This window comes from Callorhinus ursinus, unplaced genomic scaffold (assembly GCF_003265705.2).
Source record: "Callorhinus ursinus isolate GAN/ISIS: 27379988/994484 unplaced genomic scaffold, GSC_fseal_2.0 scaffold12, whole genome shotgun sequence".
Lineage (NCBI taxonomy): Eukaryota > Metazoa > Chordata > Mammalia > Carnivora > Otariidae > Callorhinus > Callorhinus ursinus.
This window is the reverse complement of record NW_027397074.1, coordinates 22,244,630-22,272,117: the sequence shown is the minus strand read 5'-3', so window position 1 is coordinate 22,272,117 and position 27,488 is coordinate 22,244,630. Positions and strand designations below refer to the sequence as shown.

Sequence of the window (27,488 nt, the reverse complement as noted above, 5' to 3'; positions counted from 1 at the left end):
CTCCTGGATCATCTCTTAATTTACCCTGATCTTGTGGATTTAACACTCCGCCGCTCTGGTTCCCCACTTGTTAGGATGAACTGTTTCAGAGAAATTTTTGAAAGACTGGTCAATAACATTAACAAACAAAAACTAAAAAATGTTAGAGGTTCATAAGCCGCAAATTGAGAATCTGACTTTACTGTCATCAAGCTATGCAGTGGCAGTCAGCTCTAAACTCAGTTAAAAGCATTACTAGAAGAACTATTTTCCAAATGGGGGAAAAAAACAGACGAGGAACGCCTCACTGGCTCAGTCAGTAGAGCATGTAACTCTTGATCTCAGGGCCGTGAATTTGGGCCCCACGCTGGGCACGGAAAAAGAACAGCTTATCATGAAGAGCCTATTCTTAAAGACTGACACATCATAGTAACTACATTTATCAAGGTGAGCATTTTGCAAACTATATAAAATGTCAAATCACTATGTGGTACGCTGGAAATTAATATAATATCGTATGTCAACATATATATATTTCAGCCTAAAAAAGAAAGAGCAAAGCAAAGTCTTACATTAGTAAAGAGCACAGGCTCTGGGGCCAGACCACCTTGGCCACAGGCTTGGTCCACCCACCCATAAACTGTGGACTCTGCGCTCAAGTGCTGAGTGTCTAGGTTTCTGTTGCCATAAAGTGACTTGCTATCCTAAGGGCTAAACGAATTAATGCCAATAAAACCCTTTAAGTAGTGTTTAGCATGGTAAATGTTAGCTCTTTTTATTATTATCATCAACATGATAATGTTCTATGCAAAAACTTTTGTTTTAGGAACAAAACAAAAGCTCTGTTGCTTCTGAGGTTAAAAAAAAAAAAAAATGCCCCTTGTCCTTAGTATTAGAAACATGGAGCTGAGTACACCCCCTTCTCACTATGATTTACAGGATATTTAAGATCACAGGTGAGGCACAAAGCGAGCAACCATTTCTGCTGACTTACAATCTCCACATTTGGGCTCCTCTTCACTTTAATCCTGATTTTCTATTTAATTTTATTTGTTTTTATTGTATTTTCTTGTAAATCGCTTGGAATCCTTCGGGAAATACCAACCACAACATTATCAAAAAAAAAAAAAAAGGCTTCTAAAACTGAAGTTTTTCAAGTAAGAAACAAATGTGTTTATGTAAGCAAAATAAAATGAAATGGAAAACAGCAGGAAATGTTAGTAAAAAAGGAAACTAATGAAAGAAAGTATAGAGGGAAAACCTTAGAAGTGAGGACAAAATTTTGAATATTAAGTAGATGGCAATGGGGGGAATTCTATAAAGAGGTTTATGGGTGAAAGTGGGTCACAAAATGGAAATTTAATAGCAGAATTGCACATAGCAATTTAACTGGGGAGTCTGGACCTTATTATGGAAACTATAACCAAAACACATCTGAAATAAAACCAGATTTAAACTTCTGCTGCTGAGACAGAATCACAATTTAGTTTTGTTAACTAAAAGAAAAAATTATTTGATTATATCAACTCCAGCCATATGATGTTTATGCATAACAAGCTACAAAAAACAAAGACAGCAGACTTGAGGGCTCTAATTACTTTCTCACAGGCGAATTAAACCATGTAAAAGGAAAACATCGAAAACAGAAATACAACAAGAAAAAAAATAAAAGTTACACATAAAATAACTATAATAATATAAACATCTAAGCGATAAACATTTTAAATAAAAGCAAAGTCTAAATAAATAAGATATTGAAACACCACTTTTGTATACACCAGACTTAGACAAGGGTACAGTAAGAAGATGCTTGAATTGAATTTCACAAAGCACCTTCTCCACTAGAAAAAGGAGTTAACCATGTCTTTTAAATAAATAATACCTTGGGGGCGCCTGAGTGGCACAGTCGGTCAGGCTTCAACTCTTGGTTTCACCTCAGGTCATGATCTCAGGATTGTGAGACTGAGGCCCACGTCTGGCTCTATGCTTAACACGGAGTCTGCATGAGATTCTCTCTTCCTCTTCCTGTCCCTCTCCCTCTGCCCCTCCCGCTTGTGTGCACATGCTTTCTGTCTCTAAAATAAATAAATAAATCTTTAACAATAATAATAATATCTCAAATATCTGCTCCCTTCCCATAAGCACCATCATAAATTTGCTGGGATAATGGCTAGGCAAAAACCAAATCTTTCCATGAGCATACGGAGAGATGTCTAAAGTATCACCATGCCCAAAGCAAACATTAAACAAATCAGTGTACGCAATATTGCAAACCTATAAAAGAAAACTAATTCAAAGTTATTCCAAATTAAACTAAGAAATGAGATGGCTTGGCAATCTATCCAAAATGCTATACCAACTTTACTTATATCACCTCTTACAAAAAAGGCTAATATCCATCACAGTGCCACCTATCTAATGACCTGGCTAAGGAGCCAGGCCATTAGATATCTTGAATATCTTCACCTCAAAAATGAAACAGAAAAAGAAAAAAAAAAAAACTATTTTTATTTCTCCAATTTTTCCCTAACAAGCAGTTTACATGAAATGCATACAGTTCTGTATTAAATCAAACCACTTATCACCATATACTTCTAATTCACAGGCTTCATTACTCTAATGCCTAAGAGCTCTGGAAATCTGGACATATGCTCAAAGAACTAATAGGGGTAAGATGGCTGTAAAGTTTCCTTCATTCACAATTAATTATCGAATGCCCAATTTGTGCCATAGACGGGGTGGGGGGGGGACAACACAAAACTTACAATGACATGGAGCTCCCTGCCCTTAGGAGCTGACAGTCATGCAGATTATTTGGTTGAAGGAGAGTAACAAAAGGACTTTTAAAGCGGAAGTTTGTGAGATAAAGTACAAATGAATTTCCTAGAGATCTAGGATGAGTAGGCACTCAAATACTTTTTGATTGTTGGTCCACTGGTAATGGAGAGCACGCCTATACTCATAAACCTATAGAGGCTATTTTCTTAGCTCTAGAATCAAGACTGTGTCCTGTTACTCTATTACTGTTAAGTGTTCATGTGATTAGGAAAATTCCTTCAGTTATGAGGAAATCCCTGGTTGGTTACAGAATAGAGACAAAGTAATTAAACTAAAATTTACTCAGGTGACTTTACCTGGGGGCTGTGAGCACCCTAGTCACCTACATCTCACGGCTTTGCCCTACGATGCCACTCTTCAGGTCATCCAGGTTTGACGGGGTAGAGGCCCTGATCATACTGATTTTCCAATATAGGCACACAGCATTAACCACACTGCAGCTGTCTCCAGTAGAGCTGAGAGAAGGAGAATGACTCCCACTTCACCTTCTATTCTCATCCCTCTGCCTGTCTACCTGAATTCAGTGATGACTTAAAAAGCACTTTGATCCTTTACATGCTTCAGTGGCATTTCCCCAAATAGTTCAGAATATTTTAACTTCACCTTGTTGTATTTTAGACTTCAGAGAAGGAGCAGCCTGCAGTTAAAAACTGAACCATAATAAATTTCTCTGTTAAATCTCCTTATAAGTTTGCACATTTCCAGTTGAATCGTGGCAAACTATGTCCCTGGAGAATTTCCTTGAGCTTTGCAGTTTTATAATGTAACTGTTCTTAATAATAAAGCACTGACGTTCTCCTACATGGTGGCAGGACACTATATTTGCTATAAACCTGTATGTGCAGAGAGATGTGGGTATGCATGTATAGCCAAAGACAACCTGTGGGTATACATGTGTGTGTGTGTTTAATAATCAAAGCTAATTCTTTCCTGACTTTTCATCATACAGTCACATATTCTATCACATGGGGTTGCTCAGCAGATACATATCACACTCTTGACCATCTGTTTCACAGTTATGTGATACCAGTCACATAGGAGATCAGATGATAAAATGTAGATGAATCAAAACTCTTATTACCTTTCCTGACCCAAAAAAAGAAAAAAGTACATGCCCCAGGTAGGCTGGAATCTCCATCTCCATCTTTGTAAATGAAGAGCAGCATTAAAAAAAAAGAGATGTATCATAATTATTGGTAGAGTAGGTGGTTCATTTAATTCATGAACTGTCATGATGAGTCCCACCATCCCCCCCTTCCCTTCCTCTCAACCACTCCTACCTACAATTCCGAGGTCAAATGCTATGAATATATATTCTCTCAATTTTAACACAGAGCTAAATTTAACTTCCAGAATTACCTCTCCAAAACTTTGCCTCTGTTCTAGTAGACTTAGCAAACACTAAATTAACACCTCAAAACAACATTCACAAACGTAAGGTGTCTGATTATTCATGTAGCAAATCAAGAATTCTATAATACAGGTTTGAAATCGTATATCTACAAAGCACTTCTAGATGTAAAGATTATCTAATCCAGCACCTTCATTTTAGAGAATTCAGGTACGGAGTTGGAACCAATTCAATCTGTCTGACACTGTTAACAAAATCATTAAGCAAAATATAACACAAAATCGAAAAGAGTCTTTCAGCCAGTAGATACAGATTCGCTTAAAAATAATAAACATGGGGCGCCTGGGTGGCTCAGTTAAGCAGCTGCCTTCAGCTCAGGTCATGATCCCAGGGTCCTGGGACTGAGCCCCACATCGGGCTCCCTGCTCATGGGGGAGTCTGCTTATCCCTCTGCCCTTCCCCCTGCTTCATGCACGCGCTCGCGCGCGCGCTCTCTCTCTCTCAAATAAATACAACAACAACAAAGAAAACTGAACTTGTCTTTAAAACTGGCCAATGCCAGCCCAACACCTACCTCAAGTAAAATAAATGCCAAAAGCAAGGTCAGTGTATCTTCAGCAACACAAATTCACTGGAAAAGAAAGCCATGGAAACAGCCACTCCCATCTAAATACTTTTAGAGGCGCACATTCATACACATAGAGGTGGTATTTTAAGAACCCACAGCCAGTCTAATTCATGCAGAAAAATCCCTAAAAGGAACATTTCCATTATTATTGTGTTGGTTAGTATATGTCCTATTTGCATTAACTTAAACTCAATGTTCTCTTTATTCATTTTCATGACTACTTTTAGCATTTTTATAAAGTGACATCCCTTCGTGGGAACAATATCTCACTGTATGACATCAGGCCAACAGGAAAAAGATTTTAATTTACAATGACCTGTCAAAAGGCTATTGCTTGAAATCAAATAAGGAGTTACTAGAATACCATCTGAAGCTCACCACGCCTTCAGAAAAGAAAACAAACCCAGTATCTGAGGAGCACTTATTTTTGCAATGCAAATTAAGACTGAAAGAAGTACTATGTCAGTCCACTGATGATTTAGTATAATATTCACATTTGTCACTCTGGAGCCTTTGTTAAGGATGATCGCAAATCCGGTATCAGAGGGCAAAATACAGCTAGAAAAATGTACAAAGGAAATAAAGAAAAACTTTCAGCTGACCAGGCAAAGTAATTCTACAGAAGGTAACCACCATCTGCGTATTTGGCCATTTCTTGGATGGATGCGTTAAAAATCTAGGGCTTAACCTGCAAGACTCTGACAGCTAGGCATAGCACTGGTTCTTTTCTGCCCTGAACTCTGCTTCCAAATCTGCCACCACCCTTGGACACAGCTCTGAGTTACTATTACAGTTTTTAAAAGGTCCAGTAGTACTGACTGACTTGATCAGAAATAAATGTGAGTCACCGCCTTTACATCTCTGTACCTTTTTGACCTTCCCTGATCAGAAGTGCTCTTCCCCAGTCTCAATCCATAAATGCCACCAGCTTTCCTCAGAATTACTCAAAGTACCCTACTTCACCTACCAACCCACTAGCAAGATTGTTAAACCTCTATACTTCTTAAAATCTTTCTAAACGTCTATTTCAAGCTTTCCCCAAAGCATTGTTTCTGAATCTTTGTTCCTCCAAAATGTGGGCCTGACCCACCATGCTGCCTCCCCATACTCCCACAAGGTCTTACTACCTTCTCCTGGTCTTTCCTCTCCTCACGGTTCCCCAGTGCCATAGAAACCCAGATCCAGCTCTAAGCACCCACTGCCCTCCCCAAAGGGCCCCATCAGTTCTTCCATCCAATTTTGCAACTGTTGGATCAAAAACAATCAACTCCCTCTTTATATGCAGCTAATTCCTTCACTACCTCCCATTTACTGAGTACCGGTTATAAACCAAGCAGGAGGCAAGGTTCTATTATGGGTGGGAAGGAGAAATACAGGAATTGAATAAGAAACAATCACATATGATTTTTGCACTTAAAGGTTAACTTTGTAAAAAACCAGCACCTCTCATCACCTTCTGCTAATGTCTTTCCCCAGCTTGCCCTTTGCCCGTCTTGACCCCCATTCTTATAAATATTCACCAGTCTTGTCCCTGTTCATTTGGATTCCTGCATACCCACCCCATCCCCATCTCCATACCTGTCCCTTCCATCCAACTTCCACCCTCCATCAGAGTGGCCTCTCTAGTATGCAAATCCAACCATGCCTTTCCATGCTCAAAATCCCTTCCCATGACTGGTAAGTTTACAGAAAAGTTTGCAAACTCCTAAGTCTAGCACCAAGAACAGCCCTGATCTGAATCTGCCTTACTATGTACCAACAACATTAAACTACTTTAAGATCTGCAACAGATAACGTTTTTCTCTCCTCTGTGCCTCCCTATTACCTTGCACACCTTCCCCTTCCTCTGCAAACACTTACTAAACCTTAAAAACTTAGCTAGAGCTTCATCTTCTCCCAGAAGCTTCTCCTCACTGATGTCCAGAACCCAAGTGACCTTTCTCTGCCCTCAGTGCCCTGTGCACACTTCTACCACAGAGCATCTCTCACTACATTATAACTGCTGACTTACCCACCCATCTCTCCCACTGGAATGCAGGCTTTTTGAAAAAGAATATGTTCTAATATGTAATTTAGGTGATTAGCTTAGTGCTAGCTTAGAGCAGACATTCTTTACAAGAAGATGCTCTCTTAGCAGAAGCAATTTGGACTAAGAATTTGTCAACTAATTGAAAAAAGCATTTAAGGGGGGAATCATAAAAAGTGATTTAGATTTTATCAGGTCTAGATTAACGTAAGACATCTAAAAGTACATTCCTTCACTGATCTCTGGATATCAGGCCAGGGCCTTTGCTTTGGGTTTACGTGTGCAGATTAACAATCAGCATTATTCACCAGCTACGATGGCCAGTTTGACCTCCTTAAAGTGGACCAAAAACTTAAAGACACTTGAAAAATAACTGGAGTAGTTGATCATTTTAGCTATTTGTTTAAACAGTTGTACTAATCCCCATCACCCTCATTTTAATTCAACAGCAAAATTTTTAGGTGAGGGGTGCCTGGGTGGCTCAGTTGGTTGAGCAACTGCCTTCTCCTCAGGTCACCATCCTAGAGTCTCAGGATCGGATCCCACATCAGGCTCCGTGCTCCGTGGGGAGTCCGCTTCTCCCTCTGGCCCGCTCCCCTTTCACTCCCCTCTCTCTCAAATAAATAAAATCTTTAAAAAAAGGATTTTTAGGTGACCTCCTCATCAGATCTTTCTGAAGATTTCAATTTACACTTTTATAGAAAAAACATTTAACACTCACATTTTGTCAATATACATATTATTCAATTAAATACACACCTAGAAAGACAAGAAACAAGCAAAAACAGGTTTAGATCTAAGCATCTAAGATAAACGTCTACTGAAAGAACAGAAGGAATGAAAGAGAAAGAATGGAGAACTGATGGGTTTCCTCCAGCTTTTCAGACCAGTAACATGTAAGAGGGAAGCACTACAGCAAAATCGTGAGGTCAACTACTCCTTTAAATTCCCCGGGGACTCCCCATAGTTTGCACCTAATTCCAACTCCACAGTATCCAAGTCTGTCCTTGAAATATTACCTGCCTACATTCTTACCCTGCACACACACGCACACACCCGCACACCCCTACTGTTCCTCCAGTTGTTCTGATTTATCTACAGTTACCTCAAACATACCTTTCCTGGACTTAGGATGTCCCACTTCTCTACCTAATTAACTCTTAATCATCTTTAAAGTCTCAAGTACCACTTCCTCCAAGAAGCCCTCCCTGATGAGTCCCCCTCTGCCTAATGAAGGGGGACACGTCTGCACCCTGTTATATGCAGGTGACACTGTGTGCTGGCCACCCGGGGTCAGTCCTAGGTTATGCCTGTTGTTGCAGACTAAATATTAACAGCAGTCCTTTCACTGTCAGAGTGTCCCAGTTTGACAATAAATCACATGGTCCCCCTAGACACTGAGGGATACGACGAAGATGAAGCAATGGTCTATGAGCTTTTGTAAAAATAAATAAAACACATACACACACTCAGATCTTCTGGTTTCTCAAATATTTATAATGATTGTTCACCCCTGTTTTATTTTGAAAACAGTCAAAGTGTGGCCAACAAATCACATACTCACACCTTCTGACTGTAACTATCTCCCAGTACTTACTGCACTATCCTGTAAACGTTTCATTCTCCGCCTCCTCGTCAAGGCTATACAGTTCTTGGGGCGCCGGGGTGGCTCAGTGGTTAAGCGTCTGCCTTCGGCTCAGGTCATGATCCCAGGGTCCTGGGATCGAGCCCCACATCCGGCTCCCTGCTCAGCGGGAAGCCTGCTTCTCCCTCTCCCACTCCCCCTGCTTGTGCTCCCTCTCTTACTATCTCTCTCTCTGTCAAATAAATAAATAAAATCTTTACAAATAAATAAATAAATAAATAAGGCTCTACAGTTCTTGAGAAGGGCTTCTCGTGTTTATCTTAACATCCACACACCCAATGAGCCCAATGTTCAACGCATACCAACATTCAGTAATGTTGGTCAACTGTTAACAATCAATTAGGAGACAACGCTTCTAAATGGCTGCAGCATAACCAGTTATTTATAAACACCTGAATCATAAATGATCTATCAACCCCAACTAATGCCCAGACGGTAACTGTAGACTGTTATAATCATATTAATCTCAAAGCAAAAATATCAGCAGCAGTAATAATACACAGTACATAACAGTATTTGACATACTGGCTCAATTCGTTCAAATAACATGAACATAACATACCATCACATGTTTTTACCAACACCACTACCACCAGAAGGTGATTTTTTTTTACAGAACACTTTTTTTGTGTCACCAGAAACGTACATAAACCCGCCAAAAAGTTACTGTATTTTTATTTAAAAAGAAAAATGCAGAAAACGGCTGAGCAATTCTCTTCCTTAGAGTGCTATTAAAAGCTATTTCTGCCTGGGGAAAATGACATACATTTTGTACCTAAACAAATTGACATGAACAAGCAAAGCCGTGTCATATTTTAGCCTAATAACAACTGTCAGGCTTCTCCCAGATAATATAATTCATGGAGGAAACATACAAACAATATGATTCGAAGACCTTGGATTATTTGTTCCTATGCAATTTATTACTAATTACTTAAAAGTCACAGAGGAAAATGGAAAACTGTTTTCTGGATAAACAAAAGTCATACTCAGCAAGAGCCTACCTGATTAGAGAATGAGAAAACTGACTACCAAAATAATTACAAAATTATAACTTAGGTCTGGAATTAAAACCAAAGACATTTCTAAAATCAATTATCAAGGGGGTGGGAGGCAGAAATTATCCACAAAAAAAAAAAAAGCATTTCCCCTCTAAACAAAGAAAAGTACAAAAGAAACCACATTTTAATAAACAGGTCAGGAAAGAAAAAGTGGGGAAGAGACTAAATGGTAAGAAATAATTCAATTGCCTTCTTTAATTCAATTTTCAGGTAAGAATACAGATATATTCACATATACAATTTACCAAAGTTGTAGCAAATTACTGTAATTTCTAAGTATTTTTACAACTTTCGTATGGAGCTTCAATTTTTATATTTTCTTGCAACTAATTACAAGCTTGGTCGATCACTTAAAGCAGAAATAAAGTTAAAGCAAAATGAATACTCTCCCCCTTCAACCCTCACAGCTATATCTCATGCAACCAGACTTTAATGACTGTTTCTGGTTAGTTATAAACTGTCATTATCTTACAGGGCATTGGATGGAGATTTCCCAAATGAAAGAGCACAACAGCTTCAGCCAGCTAGAGCAGGGGCCAGAAAAGATTACCATCTATAATGGGATCACTCAGCCTTCATTTCTAACTGCTAACTTGAAGGATTTCACTTATAAATAAATCATACAATCATTATACATGTACAAATATTATCACCATCATCCCCGTTTGGACCTTCAGATGTGGGGAGGGAATGGAGAAGGGGAAGGAGCATGGGTAAGGGACATCAAAGGTTCCAACCACTGATGGTGTACCTACTATGTGCCAGGCACTGCAGCAGTCCAGAAGACAAAGTCCCTGCCTTCAAACTGGAAACAAACTTTATTAAGTAGATCATTCATATGTCAGCAGGATCTGAATCCAATCTGATTCCAAACCATATGATCTTCCTACTACGACTACCACTACTACAAACTGCCCCAACAGGGAGAACTCCGTTCGCAGGTTTTCTAAGAAAAACAGAGGCAGAAGAACAACTCCACTAAGATATGAGGAAAAAAACTGTGGGTTTTTTTGTTTGTTTGATTTTTGTTTGTTTTTTTTTTTTTTCCTGAAACAGCTTCAGAGGTTAGAACCAAGTAAGAAAACCTAACTGTGAGAGTTAATTTTATGTGTCAACTTGGCTGGGCCAGGATGCCCAGATACTTGGCCAAACATTATTCAGGATGTTTCTGTGAGGGTGTAAGATTAATTTGAATGAGATTAATGAATGAGATTCATTTTGAATGAGATTAACATTTAAATCGGAGTAAAGCAGATTGCCCTCCATAACGTGGATGGGCCTCATATAGTCAGTTGAACACCTGAATTGAACAAAAGACCGAAGTCGGAATTCTCCAGATGGTCTTTGGACTTCAACCCTTACTCTCCAGCCTGCGTCCTTCCCTGAGTCTACAACTTGACAGATTTTGGACTTAAACTACGTCAGCCCTTCCCTGGGTGTCCAGCCTGCCAGGCCCACCCTGTAGTTCTTGGACTCGCCAGCCTTCATAATCGTGTGGGCCAAATCCTTAAATAAATCTCTCCCTGTCTGTGTCTCTGTTTCTCTCTCTCTCTCTCTCCCCCCCTCTGTCTCTTCCTTACCCCCCCGCACATACACATCTATTGATTCTGTTTCTCTGGAGAACCCTGACTAATAATACTACCTAGACATTAAATACAAAACATGGAAAAAAGACACCTTCAAAAGTATTTCACATTAACTTGTTGTGATGAGCCCCAGGTGTTGTATGTAAGTTCTGAATCACTAAGTTCTACACCTGAAACTAACATTACACTGTAGGTTAACTAACAAATTTAAATAAAACCTGGGGGAAAAAAGTATTTCATATTAATATTTACAGTCTATTTCCACCATCCTCCAGTGAGAGGAATCAATTCTACTTAGTCAGTGGTTCCTTTCTAGATTAAGGGTAAGAATTTCACAAAACAGTAAGAGCCAAAACCAAGTAACTTCAAACTAAAACTTCTGATTGCTATATCTGCAAATGGGGCAATCTCCTGAGAGTTCTCTAGTTCCTTAAAAATACTACTCACAGAACTCATTATTCAGAGAAGGAACCAGCAACATAAAAATTCCACAAGCATCAGAATCTCCAATGGAAAAACACGAGTTTCATCTCAAAGTTAGTTGGGTGCATAATAATGTTGCCTTTTCTCCTTTCTATAATCCTTAAAATTATATACAATCAATCATACGAGTATTACTACTATAAAATCAATATTCAATAAAATACAAATAGAATTTATTAGCCACATTGTATGTAGTAAGGTTTAAGTACACCTCATGGAAAATGATAATGCAGCACCGGTGTATATAACAAGACAATTTAAATTAGGACTTCACCAGAGCTTATAAAACACCAGAAATGCTTAAAATTGTAAGATTTGAGTTATCAGTTGATCTAATTAGGCCAGAAGCAATACTTTAAACTTTTAATTTCAGAAAGCTCTGCCACTCAACAAAAATATTTCTGTTATCACCTATATGATCCAGCATTATCTACAAAAGCTTTTCAAAAGTGGAACACTACCCAATCCAGTGCATGAGGAACTGACCCTTTGACCCTAACTAAAAATATTATATACTACCATATAGTCTAATCATACATCAAATGAATCATCTTTTCAGCTAAAACTTTTGTTAAGAACAACAGGAAACTACATATTGGCTGGTGTTTTGTAACAGGAAACATATTCAAAAGAACGCTGTGGAGTCCTAGAACTCAAAATCCTGTTTTTAACTGAGAGCATGCAAATGTTTTCATAGGATTACATATAGTCAAGATACTAAACTTGACATCTCTACTCTCTCAACTTCTGAGAGAGAAAAGCTGTTGAGGCTCAATAATTTAACAGATCAAAAAGAAAGACGTGGGAGAATTGTTAGGCTTTTATAAAACAAATATTTATTATTTTTAGTAAGACTAGTCATTAAAATATTTTTCTCTTCAAATCCAGAATATATGCTCAGTTTTTAAAAGCATACTTTAGGTTACAAGTTAGGATATCACACACAAAATAGCAACTCAAGGAAAGTATCTAACACCTATGCAAATGTTATGATCATAATTTAAAACACACTGGAAGGTCTTCCCCCCATAATATTCACAAGCTTAACCACAAATGTGGGATCAATTTTACCAAGGATTAAAAAGTATGCACTTAATGAATTCAATTGTCAAAATACACCCATTTTCTTAAACCAACACTTTCTTCAGCATTCCGTAAATTTATACTCTCCAATCAAAATTTTTCTGTGACATAATGACCTCCAAAGAAAACATTAAAAATTAATCATTTTAATCTTGGACGATGTGAAAATATGTTTCTGTCAACTTCTTAAGTTGTTATCACTGATCATTCCAATGTGTTCCCATCACCTTTTTTTTACATATAATTAAAGAAGTAACATATGCTCACTGTAACTCTAGAAAAATATAAATAATTTTTTTAAACATCACCTTTATTCTCTCCACCCAGGAATTACCATACTTAACATTTTGACGCATGTGCTCTCAATCTTCATTCTAGGTACACATACACTAAAAGTAAAGTGGTGATAAAAATGCATGTTAAGTACTTAACCAGTCTTTTTACCCTATAGTATACTGGGTATAGCAATAGTCTTCACCTTTAGAATTTTAGAAGACATGACCTATAATAGATTTATCCTATTACCCTACATGCATATATCATAATTATTATGACATTTATGTATTATGACTATTTTAGACATGTCAGTTCTTTCTACCAACTTTCTACCAAGACAAATAACAACTCTGATGTACTCCTTACCAACAGTCACTGACCAAAAAAACACATTGACCATAAAAACAACTCAGAACTCATATCCAAAAATGGCCTGTAAACACATGAAAACATTTAACCTCATCAATAAGTCAGCATAAATCATAGAATGTATGAGAGACGTTCTTCACCCACCAAACTGAAAACTATAAAGCATATAAATAACACCAAGTTATTGGTGCAGGGATTGTGAGAAAACCATTCCAATGTAATGCTAATTATTAACTCATACAACCTTTCTAAATAATAATTCAGGTGGTATGTATGAATAGCTTTAAAATATTTTAGCCAATAATTTTATTTTTAGAAATCTATACTAATCACAGATAATTCTAGATCCTGAACAAAAAACTACATATAGGGTTAATTCCTTTTTAATGCTAATATACTGTTATGCACATATATCAAAAGTCAGTGAAGACTTGCTCTATGTTATCATCAGTCTTGTATTCTGCTTTCCATATTATTTTGTAGATTTTCACTTCTGATTCAGTTTTTGTGTTCATAAGGCTTGTTTGTGTGTTTGTTTAATGTTTAGCGCCCAATCTTAAAATTTCTATGAGGAAATGTGTGCTCTGGGCATAGTATATTATATAATAAGTCATGCACAACTTAAATTACTGCATTTTATTATTCTACCTACAGAAGAAACTTCTAAAAATAAATACATCTTAGGTATAGGTGCACAAGGTGATAGTCAAACACCCTACAGTGACTTTTGCCATCCCCCCTGAGAAATGGGTTCTTTTAAAAGTATATGTATATATGTATCAGTTGATTCAAAGTGCGAGTGTGAATTTATGTCTTTTTCTTTCTTTACGAAACAACTTTGCACATCCATTTTATCTGAAACAAGTGACTGGTAAAAGAACCCATCAATACAGCACCGACTCACAAGTTGATCTTAAATAACAACCAATAAACCGGCTTTCCCCTCTCCTCAACTGAGGTCCCTTACAGTGGAAGGAAAACTCTTCGAAACCCTGAAAAGGTACCTCTGATTTTGAGTACAATTTAAAATCCTTGTATCTGGGGCTCCTGGGTGGCTCAGTTAAGCGTCTGCCTTCGGCTCAGGTCATGATCCCGGGGTCCTGGGATCAAGTGCCCTGTCGGGCTCCCTGCTCAGCAGGAAGCCTGCTTCTCCCTCTCCCTCTGATCCTCCCCATCCCCTCATGCTCTCTCTCAAATAAATAAATAAAATCTTTAAAAATAAAATAAAATAAAATCCTTGTATTCAAGATTAGACAAATTTCCAAGCATGAATGTACCCCCCGTGGAACTTTATCCTGACATACTTTTGGGAAAGAGGAACATAAGTAAAAAGTAATTTTTGGAGGGCAGCTCTTAAGTGGATGAAAGAGAAGGGTCCACCCCACTGTACAGTGACAGACCTGAAGGCACAGAGTCACTCAGTTTCTCAAGGTTATGCCAGTCCAAAAGCATCACGGGGAAAATTCCACAAAGAGCTACTCGGGAAGCCTCTCGCCCAGTCACTCCTCCATAATCACGACTCTTTATCTTTTAGATCCTTGCCAACCACTACGTGTTCCAATCTAGCCCACTGTATTTCAGCTGGTAGAGAAAACAACTTGGAGGATCAGCTTTCCCCAAAATAAAACTCATTATCTGACTTAAAGAGAGGAGACTAACAGGTCTATGAGACATTTCACTTAAAACCACTTTTCCTGATACATAAATATATAGGGGAAAGTTTTTCTTAAATCCCTCTGAAAATAGATTAAGTAAGTGAAGAACAAAACTTTCCTCCTCCTGAAAGATAAAATTCCCAGATGTCTTTATACTCTGCCTGATTCATTGTCCTTTTTGTAAGAATAGATGCGTGAGAGAGCAAGTTAGACTGAAAAATTAGGAATTTTGCAAAAAAAAAAATATCAATATCTCAATCATGTTGAACTGTGCTATGAAGCTATTTCCAGAACAAAAGGGAGTGAAGCAATTAATATGTCAGCAACCATATCACAAAACATTTCTTTATTCTTAGGTTCCTCAGAAGGGTGTTTAATATATAGTTCAACCCATACTTGCAAAAGTTGAGTTGCTCTCAAAAGCCACTGTATAAAAATGTGCTCCCTTGGATTTAAAACTTTAATCATTTTAAACTATAATTTACAGCATAAATAACATTCTCAAGAGCAACTAATATAAATTCATTTCCACACTGCAACAAAAGATGTCCATTTCCCTTTGAAATAACAGCACAAATATTTATGATAGTGGTACTTATCGTACAAATCTGTTTAAGAGATAATCAGAGAATCACAAGAGGCTAAAGCTGAGAAGAGGTCTTTTACAAGATAGCCTCCATTACAAATAAGAAAGCCAAGGCCTCAAGAGGCAATTTGTCAAGTTTACAGAATACCAAGTCACCCTTTGTGTTACTTTCATTACCAGTTAATACTATTTAATAGCAATATAGATACTATGCTTCAGTAAATAACATGCAATAAACTAAATGAATGCCTGCCCCAAATTACTCATCTCATAAGTGATTACATTACGATAACAGCCAAGTATGGCATATGAACTCTGTATTAAAATATTGAATAATGAGGAAGAATTTTAAAGATAAAGAGTGAAGTTTGTCTCTGAACAATCCCGATGAACATAAAAGAATAATGAAAGCAATAACGTAAGAGCAGTAGGATGGAAAGAAGCTGATCAGATCATCAGGGAAGGACAAGGGTCCCTCGTGCTAAGAGCAATGTAAACATGAAATCAGCATTAGTGTTATTTGTGCCTTTAACGATAGCCCTGCACTGAAGCAAACACTTAGGCTCCATCAGTAGCAATTTCAGATTACATGCAGGGAAGTCAGTGTCCCTCACAAGGGAGCTATTCCAACCATCCTCTTCAATACAGGCACCATTCTTCCTCAGTTTTCAAATACCCTCATCCCTTCCTGGACCCTGCTGTCGCCTTGGCTTGTTTTTTTGTTTTGTTTTGTTTTCTTCTCTCCACGAAACTGCATAAGGGACAGACAGTATCTGTTGCTCCCACATCTTGTCACTTGATCTTTAGACCATGTCAGCACCCGGAAGATTCTTTTGCCCCTGCTCCTTAGGCTCCGCTATAGTCTGCTGTCCTCAGGGTATCTTAAATTTTACCATATCGCAAGTCACACTCATTGTGTATCCTACATTCCTTTCAAAAAGCATGCCCCGATTCCATTTATATGAAATGTCCAGAAGAGGCAATCTATAGGGACAGAAAGTAGATTAGTATTTGCCAGAGGATGCAGGAAGAAGGGGGACTGGGAGTGACTGCTAAGAGGCACAGGGTTTCTTTCTAGGGGGATGGAAATGTTCTAGAATTAGATGATAGTGATGGTTGCACAACACCGTGAATATACTGAAAGCCATCGAATTGCATGGTGAATTTTATGTTATTTGAATTTTATCTCAATAAAAAACTGCAAATTAAAAATAAATGAAAATAAGCACATTCACAATGCTGTACAACTACACACACGCACGCACACATACGCGCACGCGCACACACACACACACACAGGGTGTCCCTCCTTCTAACTTTCCTCTCACCTTGCAAAATAATAAACTCCCAAAGGTGGAATTATTAAAGCAGCAGCCGAATGATCATCTGTCAGCAATGTGCTCTTCAAGAGCTAACTGGAGTGAGGGGAAAATTACACTAGATTACCTTGAAGGATTTTTCATCTGTAAGTATCTATGTCACAAACCGAAATGAAGAAATGAGAACCAGGGGGAAAATTTTTAAGTGACCAGGAAGAAAAAATATGAATACTCTCTTCCCATTTAAAATGAGAACTGTAGAATACAACGAAGCAAAAGAACAAAAATGAAGCAGATCCAGAAAGGAAGAACACAGAATATTAAGAAAAGAATATTAAGTAAATTGAATAACGGCACAAAAACCAAGAAATGATATTCAGAGTTTAATATACCAATGCTTGTTGTGTTTATAGAGAAATGATCCCATAGCTAACCATACCTCTCTAGAGAAATTCCAAAACCTTTTTTTGTCCTTGAGTGGTGAAGATGTTGCAAAAAAATCTAATGCAGATGAGATTTAAATCAGATTACTACTGATGGGCATGTAACTGGGTTAATAAGGTAAACAAGGTGTGGATAACAGAAGGTTATTTTCCCCTAAATACAGCCTCTTCCCTTTAAACTCCACTAACCCAACAACCCGTGTCCTGTGTGAGGAAGTTTAGAGGGGAAGACAAAAATTTATGGAGGATACAAAAAACAAAAAACTGTATCTTTCTACTACAAATAAGTGCCAGAAAACATCTATAATAGTTTGTTGCAGAAAAGAACCCTTTTTTGAATACCAAATAACCAGCATTTAGTAAAATAGAGAAGAGGTGTTAGTACACACACTCAATATTAGAAAAGGGGTACATTAAAATATTTGTATATTAAATTTGTACAGTACAGTAAAATATCTGATATATTTACCTGGTTATAAACCATAGGTTACAAGACATCAGAATTTTAAAGGAAGTCCAATTTAAATGTTATGACATCAAAGTTATCCAAATACAAAGAAATAAGACAACAATCCTTATACTCTCTCTAGTTTATTAATTTAGGCTTCCAAAAAAATGAAGGAAATGGAATTTCGGAGTCTATCAAGAACTTCTTCCTCCTGTTTTTTATAATTAAAAACTTATACTGTTGTATAAAACCCTTGTGTGGTCTAACACAGGAGTCTAGGGTGTGACATTTTAATGACTCAAATTTTTTATGTATTTAGGGATCATAATCCACTCTTGTATCCACAACCATCACGCACATTACAACTTTACACCTGTGTCAGCTTCAAAGAACACAATGCCACACAACCAGCTACAGAAGACCAATCTGGAAAGAACGTGTTAAAGGAGCTTCCCCAACATTTTGTGACCAGTTCCTTTCAGAAGTGAGAAAACTGTACTTCACAATCATATTCCCAACGGCGACCTGTTGACCAGCAGCCTCAGCACCCACTTGACATCTTTTTAGGAATGCACGATCTCACCTGAGACCTACTGTTTGTGAATTTGCTCTATGACTGAAGAATATTAAATTCTGTTATAAAGGTCAAGAAAACAAATGGGATGGATGAAACTCATTAAGTGATGGTCACTAATGGTAAGTAACCTAACAGCTTAGGAGGTAAAGGCAACACTCCGAGGCTCAATAGATACAGATAATAAGAGCTTATAAGCTTCTAAAACGAAGGCCAAGTTCTTAAGATATGTTAAAAATAGGTAAGTTAGTAAGCTGTCAGACATTCCAAAATAGAAAATATGATGGAACAAACAAGAGGTTCACTTGTAGAAAGGAAAGGAAGGAATGACCAAGTCATCATCGTGCCATCTCTGGACTGCCAGACACGCCATCTCCGTATCAGCCACCCACCGAGGACACCCAGCCTGGTCTTATTCCAGACCCGCAGGTGCCTGTCCCAAGAAACACAAAGAAAACCCAGGGAAACTGGCAAAGCTACAGCTGTGTGTAAGTGTACTTGTACCCTCTCTCGTCTGTAGAGCAAATATCATGATATCATGAGCTGAGGGGATTATTAGTATCTGGAGCCCTTGCTCAAAATCAACTGTGGTCCTCATAACCACACCCACAATGGGAAGGGTGATGTGAAAGCGAGAAGGTCGGGACATAGGAATATTGCATACCCGGGCCTCAGGTCGTAGGTCGTGTGGTCCTTCCAACCTTTGCACCTTAGCTGTGTTAACTTTCCCCATGGCTTTCCTCTTGCTTCTGGCTGTTTAAACTGATTTGATAAATACTGTGATTCAAATATTTAATTTGCTGAGCCTATTCCATAACCCGTGGGAAAGCCAGTGGTGTACTTGGAGGCTAACCTTTGCATCCAGGTGATTTCCCCCAAAATACCTACTGAATCAGAAATCTGCATTTTTAAAGACCCCAGGTGATTCATGAGCATACTAAAGTTTAAGAGCACTGAGCAAGACTATCTGAAGAAAGAGAATGACAGAAATTTGGATCTCAGAACTATACTCTGAACACCATCCCGAATAAAAGGTCTCATATATGCCCTGTGTACCAACTCAGAGCCCCAAAAGAGAAAGAGAATGCTAAGAGACCCACTTTCAACAAGTATCATGTAAGATTTAGAGAAGCACTGCTGCCCTTGGTGATTCTCCTTGGAACCCCAGCTCTGTAAAGCTCCACACAGTTGGAGAAAACACTCAGAAAAATACAGCACAACATAACTTAACATTAACCCTGCAATCTCCTTCTTGCTAAGGGAATTAGGAAAATACCCTTTTTCTTCTATGCTAAGTTTCAAGAACATCTGTCCAAAGGACATAAGGGTCCCAGAAACAGAGAAAGGGTTATGACTGCCTTAAAAAGGTTGCAGGGACCTTAGAAAGAGCATCCAAAAACGGTTCAGCAGAATAGCCTGAGAGGCATCCTTAATGGGCTATCCACTCTCCACCTCCTAGCAAGTTGCTCACCTGATCGGCTCCAGTCATTTTATGTATTTATTACATTTTATTGTATATTGCACTGTTCCCCACACATAGTAAGGGCTCAGTAAATGTTCCGAATAAATAGAGAACAATAATGAAAAATATCACCCCTTCTCTCCTGGATTCATTTAAAGCAAATCTAATTAATTCAATCTCTTCGTTTTGAGAAACTCCTGAGAATGAAGGCGTAATTCCACATCTCTAATTAGCCTGGTTCATAACACTCTCTCATTCCGTGTCTCAAACTTGGATTTTATATTTTCCATTATTAATCAATCCCAGTCTAATTTTCCACAACACTGTGAAACACATCAATCTATCCACTAAGAAACAATCCATTTCTAAATGTCACCAACAATTATGTATAAGTAATATGCTACACAGGAAAGATCAGCTATCATTTTGATGCTTTTCTAGGTCCAGATTTAAGACATCTTAGGAAAGTATCTATTTAAAACAACTATAGAAGAACTGAAATAAAAACTGAGGAAATGATCACACACACACAAAGATCATAAACAAGATGTAAAATGAAAGTCTAAAAATGTTGAGAATATTTACTCTAGTGAATAAGATGAGAGAATATCAGGAAAAGAATATAAAAGTTCTAAAGATCATTTCTATAAAGAGTATGTAACCTATGGTTGCTGAAAGAGGGATATGTTTAAATTTCGAAAGAAAAGATTTAGGTTGGAAATCATAATCTCCCATTCCACAAGTGAATCTTTACAAAAAGAATAAGAAAACATAACATAGGGAATGGCTCAGCGTATTCCCTTCCAAATGGTCTATCAAATCCTATTCAATCCATGCATTTAGCACAGCCAAGGACAGTTACAGTCCTCATAGGACATTAGACTTTTCAGCACAGGTTTTCAGACTTTTTACATGGGTTTTAAATACCAACTGTTGGAGAACTGACTTCATCAGCTCACCTAAGAAAGAGGTAACATTACAGATTTGTGTGTCTTCTACATCTAACAGCATGAGCACAGACACATGATAAGCTTTCAATAAACACTTGCTGAATTTCATTATTACCACCCTCTGAGGCAAAAATCTTAATTGGAGAATAATCTAAACACTACCATCACCAGCACCAGTAGAAAAGTAGCTCTCCAAATTTCCAAGTGAATCCACTCACATGTTAAACAATGAGAACAACAAGAAAGAGTAATTGTCTTATTCATTACACAGGCTAAGAATGAATCTTCTGTTTGCAAACTTAATCCACTTCAACTAGTACTGTTAACTGCCTATAAAACCTGGTGCATTATCTTTGTTTCACAAACCTTATGCTTGATCTATGTTCTTGATAAAATGTGTTACAACTTATATGTATGTACTCTATTTCATTCTTTATTATATAAAATAGTTTATTATATGAAAATTAAAAGGCAAAATGCTTTTTGTTATAAGCAATGGTAGGAAAAAAATCACTTGAATTTCAGAATATCATACCCCAAACCTGGTTTGTTCACCAACGAACAGCCATATTTCAATGAGAAATCCTTTAAAATGCATTAAACCCATCACCGTGCATTACATTTTGTGCAGCACGGGACCCAAATACAAGGCTGGTGCCCCATTTGGTTGAGTGGGTAGTGTTCTACTTGATAAATTTTTGTAAGCTGCTATTCCCCCATTAGGGAGTTAGTCACTGGTTTTAACAAACTCCTTGAAGAGTTCATTTCAGTGATTCCTGCCTTGCTCAATGTGAAACAATTTAATCTTATTGCTTTCTTCCTAAGGGGCAGAAAAAGGATGTTCAAAGGAAAGCACTTGGAAAGGGAACATGCATGGTGAAATTAAGGAGCTCTCTGGGTAGGCCTGAAGAAAAGACACTTCTAAAGACAGAGCCCAAGAATGGGGCGGCGGGGGGGGGGGGGAGAGTAGAGGGAAGAGGTTCACAAAGGAAAGAGGGAAAACATAGCAAAGAAACTTAGCTTACTCAGAAACCACACTCACATCTCTAGCTATTTTTAAACATAGTAGTGTAACTTGGCATGGCCCATTCTGGTGCAGAACTTTTGTCTTACACTAATGAAATGAAAGTCTGCCTACTAACACCTATAAATAATTTCACAGATTATTACTTTATTTCAAATTAGTATTTCATAATTAAAGCAAAGTCAAATTTCTCTTTGCTTTGTAAATTATCTCTCTTACAGCCTTATATGGAAGTTTCAAAAGATGGAAATAACAACAGACGGTGATTTCAGATTCTTTTAAAAGATACCATATCAAATTCCAAGTCTATCATATATACACACTGGACAAGCTAGGAGTCCCTAGAAAGTGGTTTCAAACTACACATTCTACCACCACAACCCTTCAGATTCCCCTAGGAGGGCATGCCAGACCTTAGGACGGAGGCTGATGGGCAAGTACACTTTGAAAAAGCACTCCAGGAGACTGTGCTACTCAACCCACCACCTCCTGCCCCTCCCGCCATTATCAGCTAATAATGTTTCACCACCCGCTACTGATGTACATTCTGCTATTTCTTCTACACCAAATGTTAACTAAGTGAAGTCATTAGAATAGAGCATCTGAATTCAAATGGCATTTATCCAGCTTTTAAGAGGTAAAAACACAGACATGAATGACAAATCAATTTAATTTCCTTTCATAAAATTTCATTTCAGGACTACATCACAAATTCGGAACCCAAAGCTACTCACAGTCACAGCTTTCCAATTAAAGTATTTAAGTCCGCTAAGATATTTCCATGAATCAAACTTTCACTACTAAGTAGCAGTACAAAAAAGAAAAAAAGTAAGTTCCTACATTCCTCACAATCCACTTACACTTAAGGAAAAGATAATTCAGATTTTTTAAGCAATTAAATAAAGACTATTATTTCAAGGTCAACCATAACTCTCTCACTGTACATTATGCCTCATAACCTAGAGTGTCCAGATTCAGAAAATTTTATTACTTATGGGGACTTTTAGTGAAACTAGTTAAAGAGGTAATTCTATTTCAAACTAACACTCCTGGTTTTCAGTGTTCATATTATTCATACTCCAGTCCATTGGAATGTATCTCACAATCCCCAAACTTCCTCAACTTTACTATTAGTCAATACTGGTTTAAGCAACCATAAAGCATATTAGGAAATACGTGGACATCTCCCAAACTTTTAAAATCACTTGACAACATGTGTATATCAACAACCGTGAATTCCTTATAGTTGTCAAAGCTATTCTAAATACATTTAGGCCCAAATACTAAAAAACAAAACCAAACAAAACTTAGAAAAAACTTCAAAAACAAACTGAGAAAACATACTTACCTTAATTGGAGCACTACTAAACTTAATTTTCCTATTTGCTGGAATGTCTTCTTCTTCTGGCAATCCAACAATTTCCGAGTATTCCATATCAGGTTGATAGTAATTGTTTTCATCACTCTCTTCCTGCTCATCCTGCTCAGTGCCTGTCTCTCCCCAGTCTGAATTATACCTGGATCTTACCCTGTATACATTATAGTCACTGTGCATGTAAACATGGGAACTCTCAAAATGACCTGAATCTTCAGGTACTTCCTTTCCACACCTGGATCCAGAAGCATCAGCAGAAGTAAAATCACCACCTGCAAGGTCTTTCTTCTGATGCATTGCTGCCTCACTCCCAACTAAATTAGCTTCGGCGTCTTCCAAAGGTTCATTTTGTGGTGAAGGGATTTCAGACTCGGGCATTGCCTTATTTTCAGCACAAGGTTCTTCAGGAACGTCTCTGTCAATCCCGACAGGAGTCTCTTGGTTAGATGTGGAGTCCTCGGCGTCCTTGCTCTGCTGTGTCTCTTCACTGGGCATTGGGGCTAAAGAGGTACTTTTCAAAGCCACTTCTGGTACTGGAGTTGGATAACCCTTCTGAGCATCCTCTGCATCATCACCGTGTTTGCTTGGAGGAGCCCAAGAATTCGAATCCTTAAGGTGACCAAAGGTGTCAAGATTTGTAACAGTAACAGGTGGTAGATTCAGGGGGTAATGCCCAGTCACGGAGTATTCGTTGTTCTCTGCCTTCTCAGGAACAATGGCACTGGGGGAATCGGTGTTCTCAAATACTGCACTCAGTTGACTCACAGTTGGGGAGACAGCCTCTGTCCGGGAGCTAAGGCTGTCCAAGGAATCGGTACTGCCTCTGTTGGACTTCGAGCCACCCCATTCATCCTGAGGTTCACTCCCTCCAGCTTTCTCTTTCTTTGGGGAATAGCGGTTGTTTTGTCCTGATTCATGCACACTTCTCTCAAACATCTTCCGAGTTTCTGTGAACTTAGAATATGAAGGGCCATCGTACATTGTGTCAAATCTACTGATTCGTTCTGAAACGGAGGACTCCAACTTAACAACTGAGCCGTCTGTTTTTTCCAGAAATTCTTTGGGCCTCATTCTTCTCTGCGGAGACGAAGGTCCACCTTTCCCCCTTGTTTTGGCAATGACTGCAGCATTTTCACTGGGTTCCATACCCATCTGCATGAATAGATTTTTAATTCTGTTGACGTTGGAGCCATATTTCCTCCCCCTGCTCTGCTGGGAGCCCTCACCTTCTTTTGTTTTTTGTTCCCCATCTGCCTTGGGTTTGTCAAAGGTACTTTTCAGTGCCTGGAACTCAGTTCTGTAAGCATTCCTGTGAGGAGAGGCACTTCTGAGAGTGGTTCGTTCACCTGAAGACTCGGTTTTCAACATTTTTACTTCAGGGGTGAAAAGCCAATGTTCATAATGATCAGGAAAAAAAAAACAAAAAACAAAAAAACAAAAAACAAAAACAAAACACCTCTCTTCTCTAATCACCAGTATTTGGTCAAGAAAAAGTACCTCTCAAATGGCATACTGTATCAGTGATCCTCCCAACAGGTGTATTAGGAAATTATTCAGTCAAGAGTTACACAAAATGGCTTTTTCAAAGCAAGACTAGAGGTTCATCTGTAATAGAAAAGAATGAATTTCTAAATTCATTTACTTATTTGAAACTTAAGTTTCGTCAATTAATAATACACTTTTCAAAGTGGCTTTGCCATATGTCAAACAGAAAAAAAAATTCCTTATTGGAATGGGAATTTAAAAACCACATTATACCTCTGATTGGTCTTCGGTAACAAAAATGTTTCAAACACAATTTGGAGATCCCTAGAGAAATCACACACTAATACACAAGTCACACATAAGTACAAGTACACTTCGTTAGCCTAAGTTTCTGTTGCTTTTGTGAATGACCTTCAAAGAAAACAGCAGTTCACAGATCTTTAAGACATCATCAAACTGTTCAGAAAAAAATGAATTTCATTTGGGATGCTCCACATCAGGCAGAATTTATTCTTTCTGTATAAGCACAATTAAAAGTTTGGATTCTATGTTTCCAAAGTCCAAAAGATGCCTAGAGAGGCTTATTTCACTCTCTCTAGTCCAATATTCTCATTTACAGCATCCCCAAAGCAACATTAGTACATTTTTCAGACCAAAACAAGCAGAAGAAAGTTCTTAAATGAAAATAAGTTTCACTCTAAGTGAACTCACATCCAATACCTGGAAGTCTCCTAAGAGTGGATTATAGAGTGAGATGTAGATTATCATGGGAATAAATGCAGGAGAACGTGACGATCAGAAAGCAAATATCACATAAAACCTCTTTTCATAGTCCTGATTTGTTTACTCCCACTTGCCTCTAACTTACTACAAGCTCAAAACGCAACGCAATACATGCTTGCTGGTCTCCACTAGCCCACAGCTGGATTTTATATCCCTATACCAGTAATCAAATACTTCAAGATCTGCTGAGGCGCAGACAATGTAGTTCTAAAGATTTTTCATTTTGCTTTTTGTTGCTTTGTTTTGTCTTTTAATATTAGGCCGAGCCATATCACCCTCACGCACAATCAGCTGAGGAAGCACACACTTTGACTTAAACCGCCTCCGAACTCGGCTTCTGGCCCAGCACGCATGCATGGCCCATGCAGACAAACAAGAAAGGCTTGAGAGTGTGGTGCCTGTTTTTTGGTAAAGCATCGACAATCTCCTTGTCCCCTGACATTTGTTGAAGCCTTACACACCCTCCCCTCCCCCCTCTACATAGCCACCCCACTCCCTCCCCCGGCCAATTCGAACCCGAGGGGGGCGGGGGCGGGGGAGATGGGGCCGCCGGGGGACTCAAAACCTGCCCTCACAAAAGACAAACATAAATAACACCAACTTGAGAGGCAGCCGGTTCCCAAGCCTGGTTCGGGACGCAATCCCTCGGCCCCGGGGCAGGGCCGGGAGAGCAGGTGACGCCAAGCGCTATGGTAGGAGGTCGCAGTCTAGCTTTGTGCCAAAAAGCACCTGAAGTCCTAACACATTGGCTGCGGCTCCCGGCGGCTGCCAGGCGGTTCCCCGTGTAGCACGGGGAAAGCCGAGCTCCCTGGCCACATTAAAAAAAAGAAAAAGAAAAAAAAAATTACAGGGTAATGATAATAAATCCCTTTGTTTTTCCTCCCAACGTGCCAGGAAACAATAGATCCCACTGATAATGCCTCCGATCCTCACCCTATCGCTCCCCAACCACAACCCACCCCCACCCCCAGCCTGCAACTCAGCCTTTGTACGTCCCGATTTTTTTCCTCTTCATCTCCACCCTCCCCAACTCCTCGCCCCGCGCACAGCCTCCCCCTTACCCGAGCGGGAGCCGCCGCCAGCGGGGAGGGTCGGGCGGCCGCGGCTCCCACCCCCCCTTCCTCAGAGGCGCCTCCCGCCCCACGGTGGCCGCGGCTCTCTCCGCGCCGGCCGGCTCGGCGCCCCTCCACCCGCCGCTCACGGCGCAGCGCGGAGGGCGGCTGCGGCGGCCGCTTCCACTCGCGCCGCGGCCCCCACGCGCGCCCAGCCCGCGGCGGGCGGCCCCGGGAGGCGTGCGGCGCTGCCCAACGCCATTGCGGGCGGACGGCGGCCCGGGCCGCGACACGCTCGCACACGCGGGCCGGCCTGGGGCGGGGGGTCCCGGCGCGGAAGGGGCTTGGCCCACGTGCCGTTACCCGCGCCGGGCCGGTTGGGCCGCCCGGGAGCCGGGGTGTAGTGCGGGGAGAGGCCGCGGGGGTGAGGAAGGCCCAGGGTAACAGGTGCCTCACCTCGGCTGATGGGATTAACTCTAGGGCCGCAGAGAGAGGGAGCCCGGCAGCAAAATCCCAGGAGAGGGAGAGAGAGAGGGAGCCTCTGGCGGCCAACGGAGGGCGAAAAGCACCGGCCCGAGGCGAGGCCGCCCCACCCCCTCGGCCGTGGGCAAGGGGCCTCCCCGGCCTGCCCTTCTGGGCCCCGGCCGCCTTGCTGCTCCGGGGGTTGGTTCGGCGGAAACTGGGATATCGGTCGGCTCACTGCTGGGCCCCCTCAAAGTCTGCAGTGAACTTCATGACCCGAGGGCATCTAAAACCCCAGGCCACTCTCCAGGCCCGGAAGGCCAACACACAGGCCACTGTGCCCCGCCTAACACCCACCTTGACCTCAAGTCTCCACTGTTAAAAGGAAAAGGATGAGGAGGTCTTCTGACTTTCGCGTCGAGATGGAGTTTTTCAGACCCCCCACCCTCCCGCTTTTATCATTGCTCAATCCCCCTTGCTCCCCTCCCCAAAAAGACACCAGAAGTGTTACAGCCTTGCGGCAAAATATAAAACTGATCATGACA

The 27,488-nt window shown here is 39.7% G+C and overlaps 1 protein-coding gene across 11 annotated transcripts in view; it reads right to left on the bottom strand.

The window, feature by feature from the left end:
- The window catches only part of PPP1R9A (protein phosphatase 1 regulatory subunit 9A), a 321,553-nt gene extending 294,463 nt beyond the window's left edge, over positions 1-27,090 (bottom strand). For 9 of the 11 annotated variants that reach the window (XM_073898835.1, XM_073898838.1, XM_073898839.1 and 6 more), the window contains exons 1-2: positions 26,491-26,612; positions 23,135-24,766 (exon numbers count right to left, since the gene is read on the bottom strand). In XM_073898835.1, the coding sequence (XP_073754936.1) occupies positions 23,135-24,529 (1,395 nt within the window). In that variant the 5' untranslated portion in view covers positions 24,530-24,766; positions 26,491-26,612. Of the gene's footprint in view, positions 1-23,134; positions 24,767-26,030; positions 26,238-26,490; positions 26,613-26,937 lie in introns of those variants that run through there. The other 2 variants (XM_073898837.1, XM_073898836.1) reach the window with 2 other exon arrangements.
- Between the last annotated feature and the right edge of the window lie 398 nt (positions 27,091-27,488).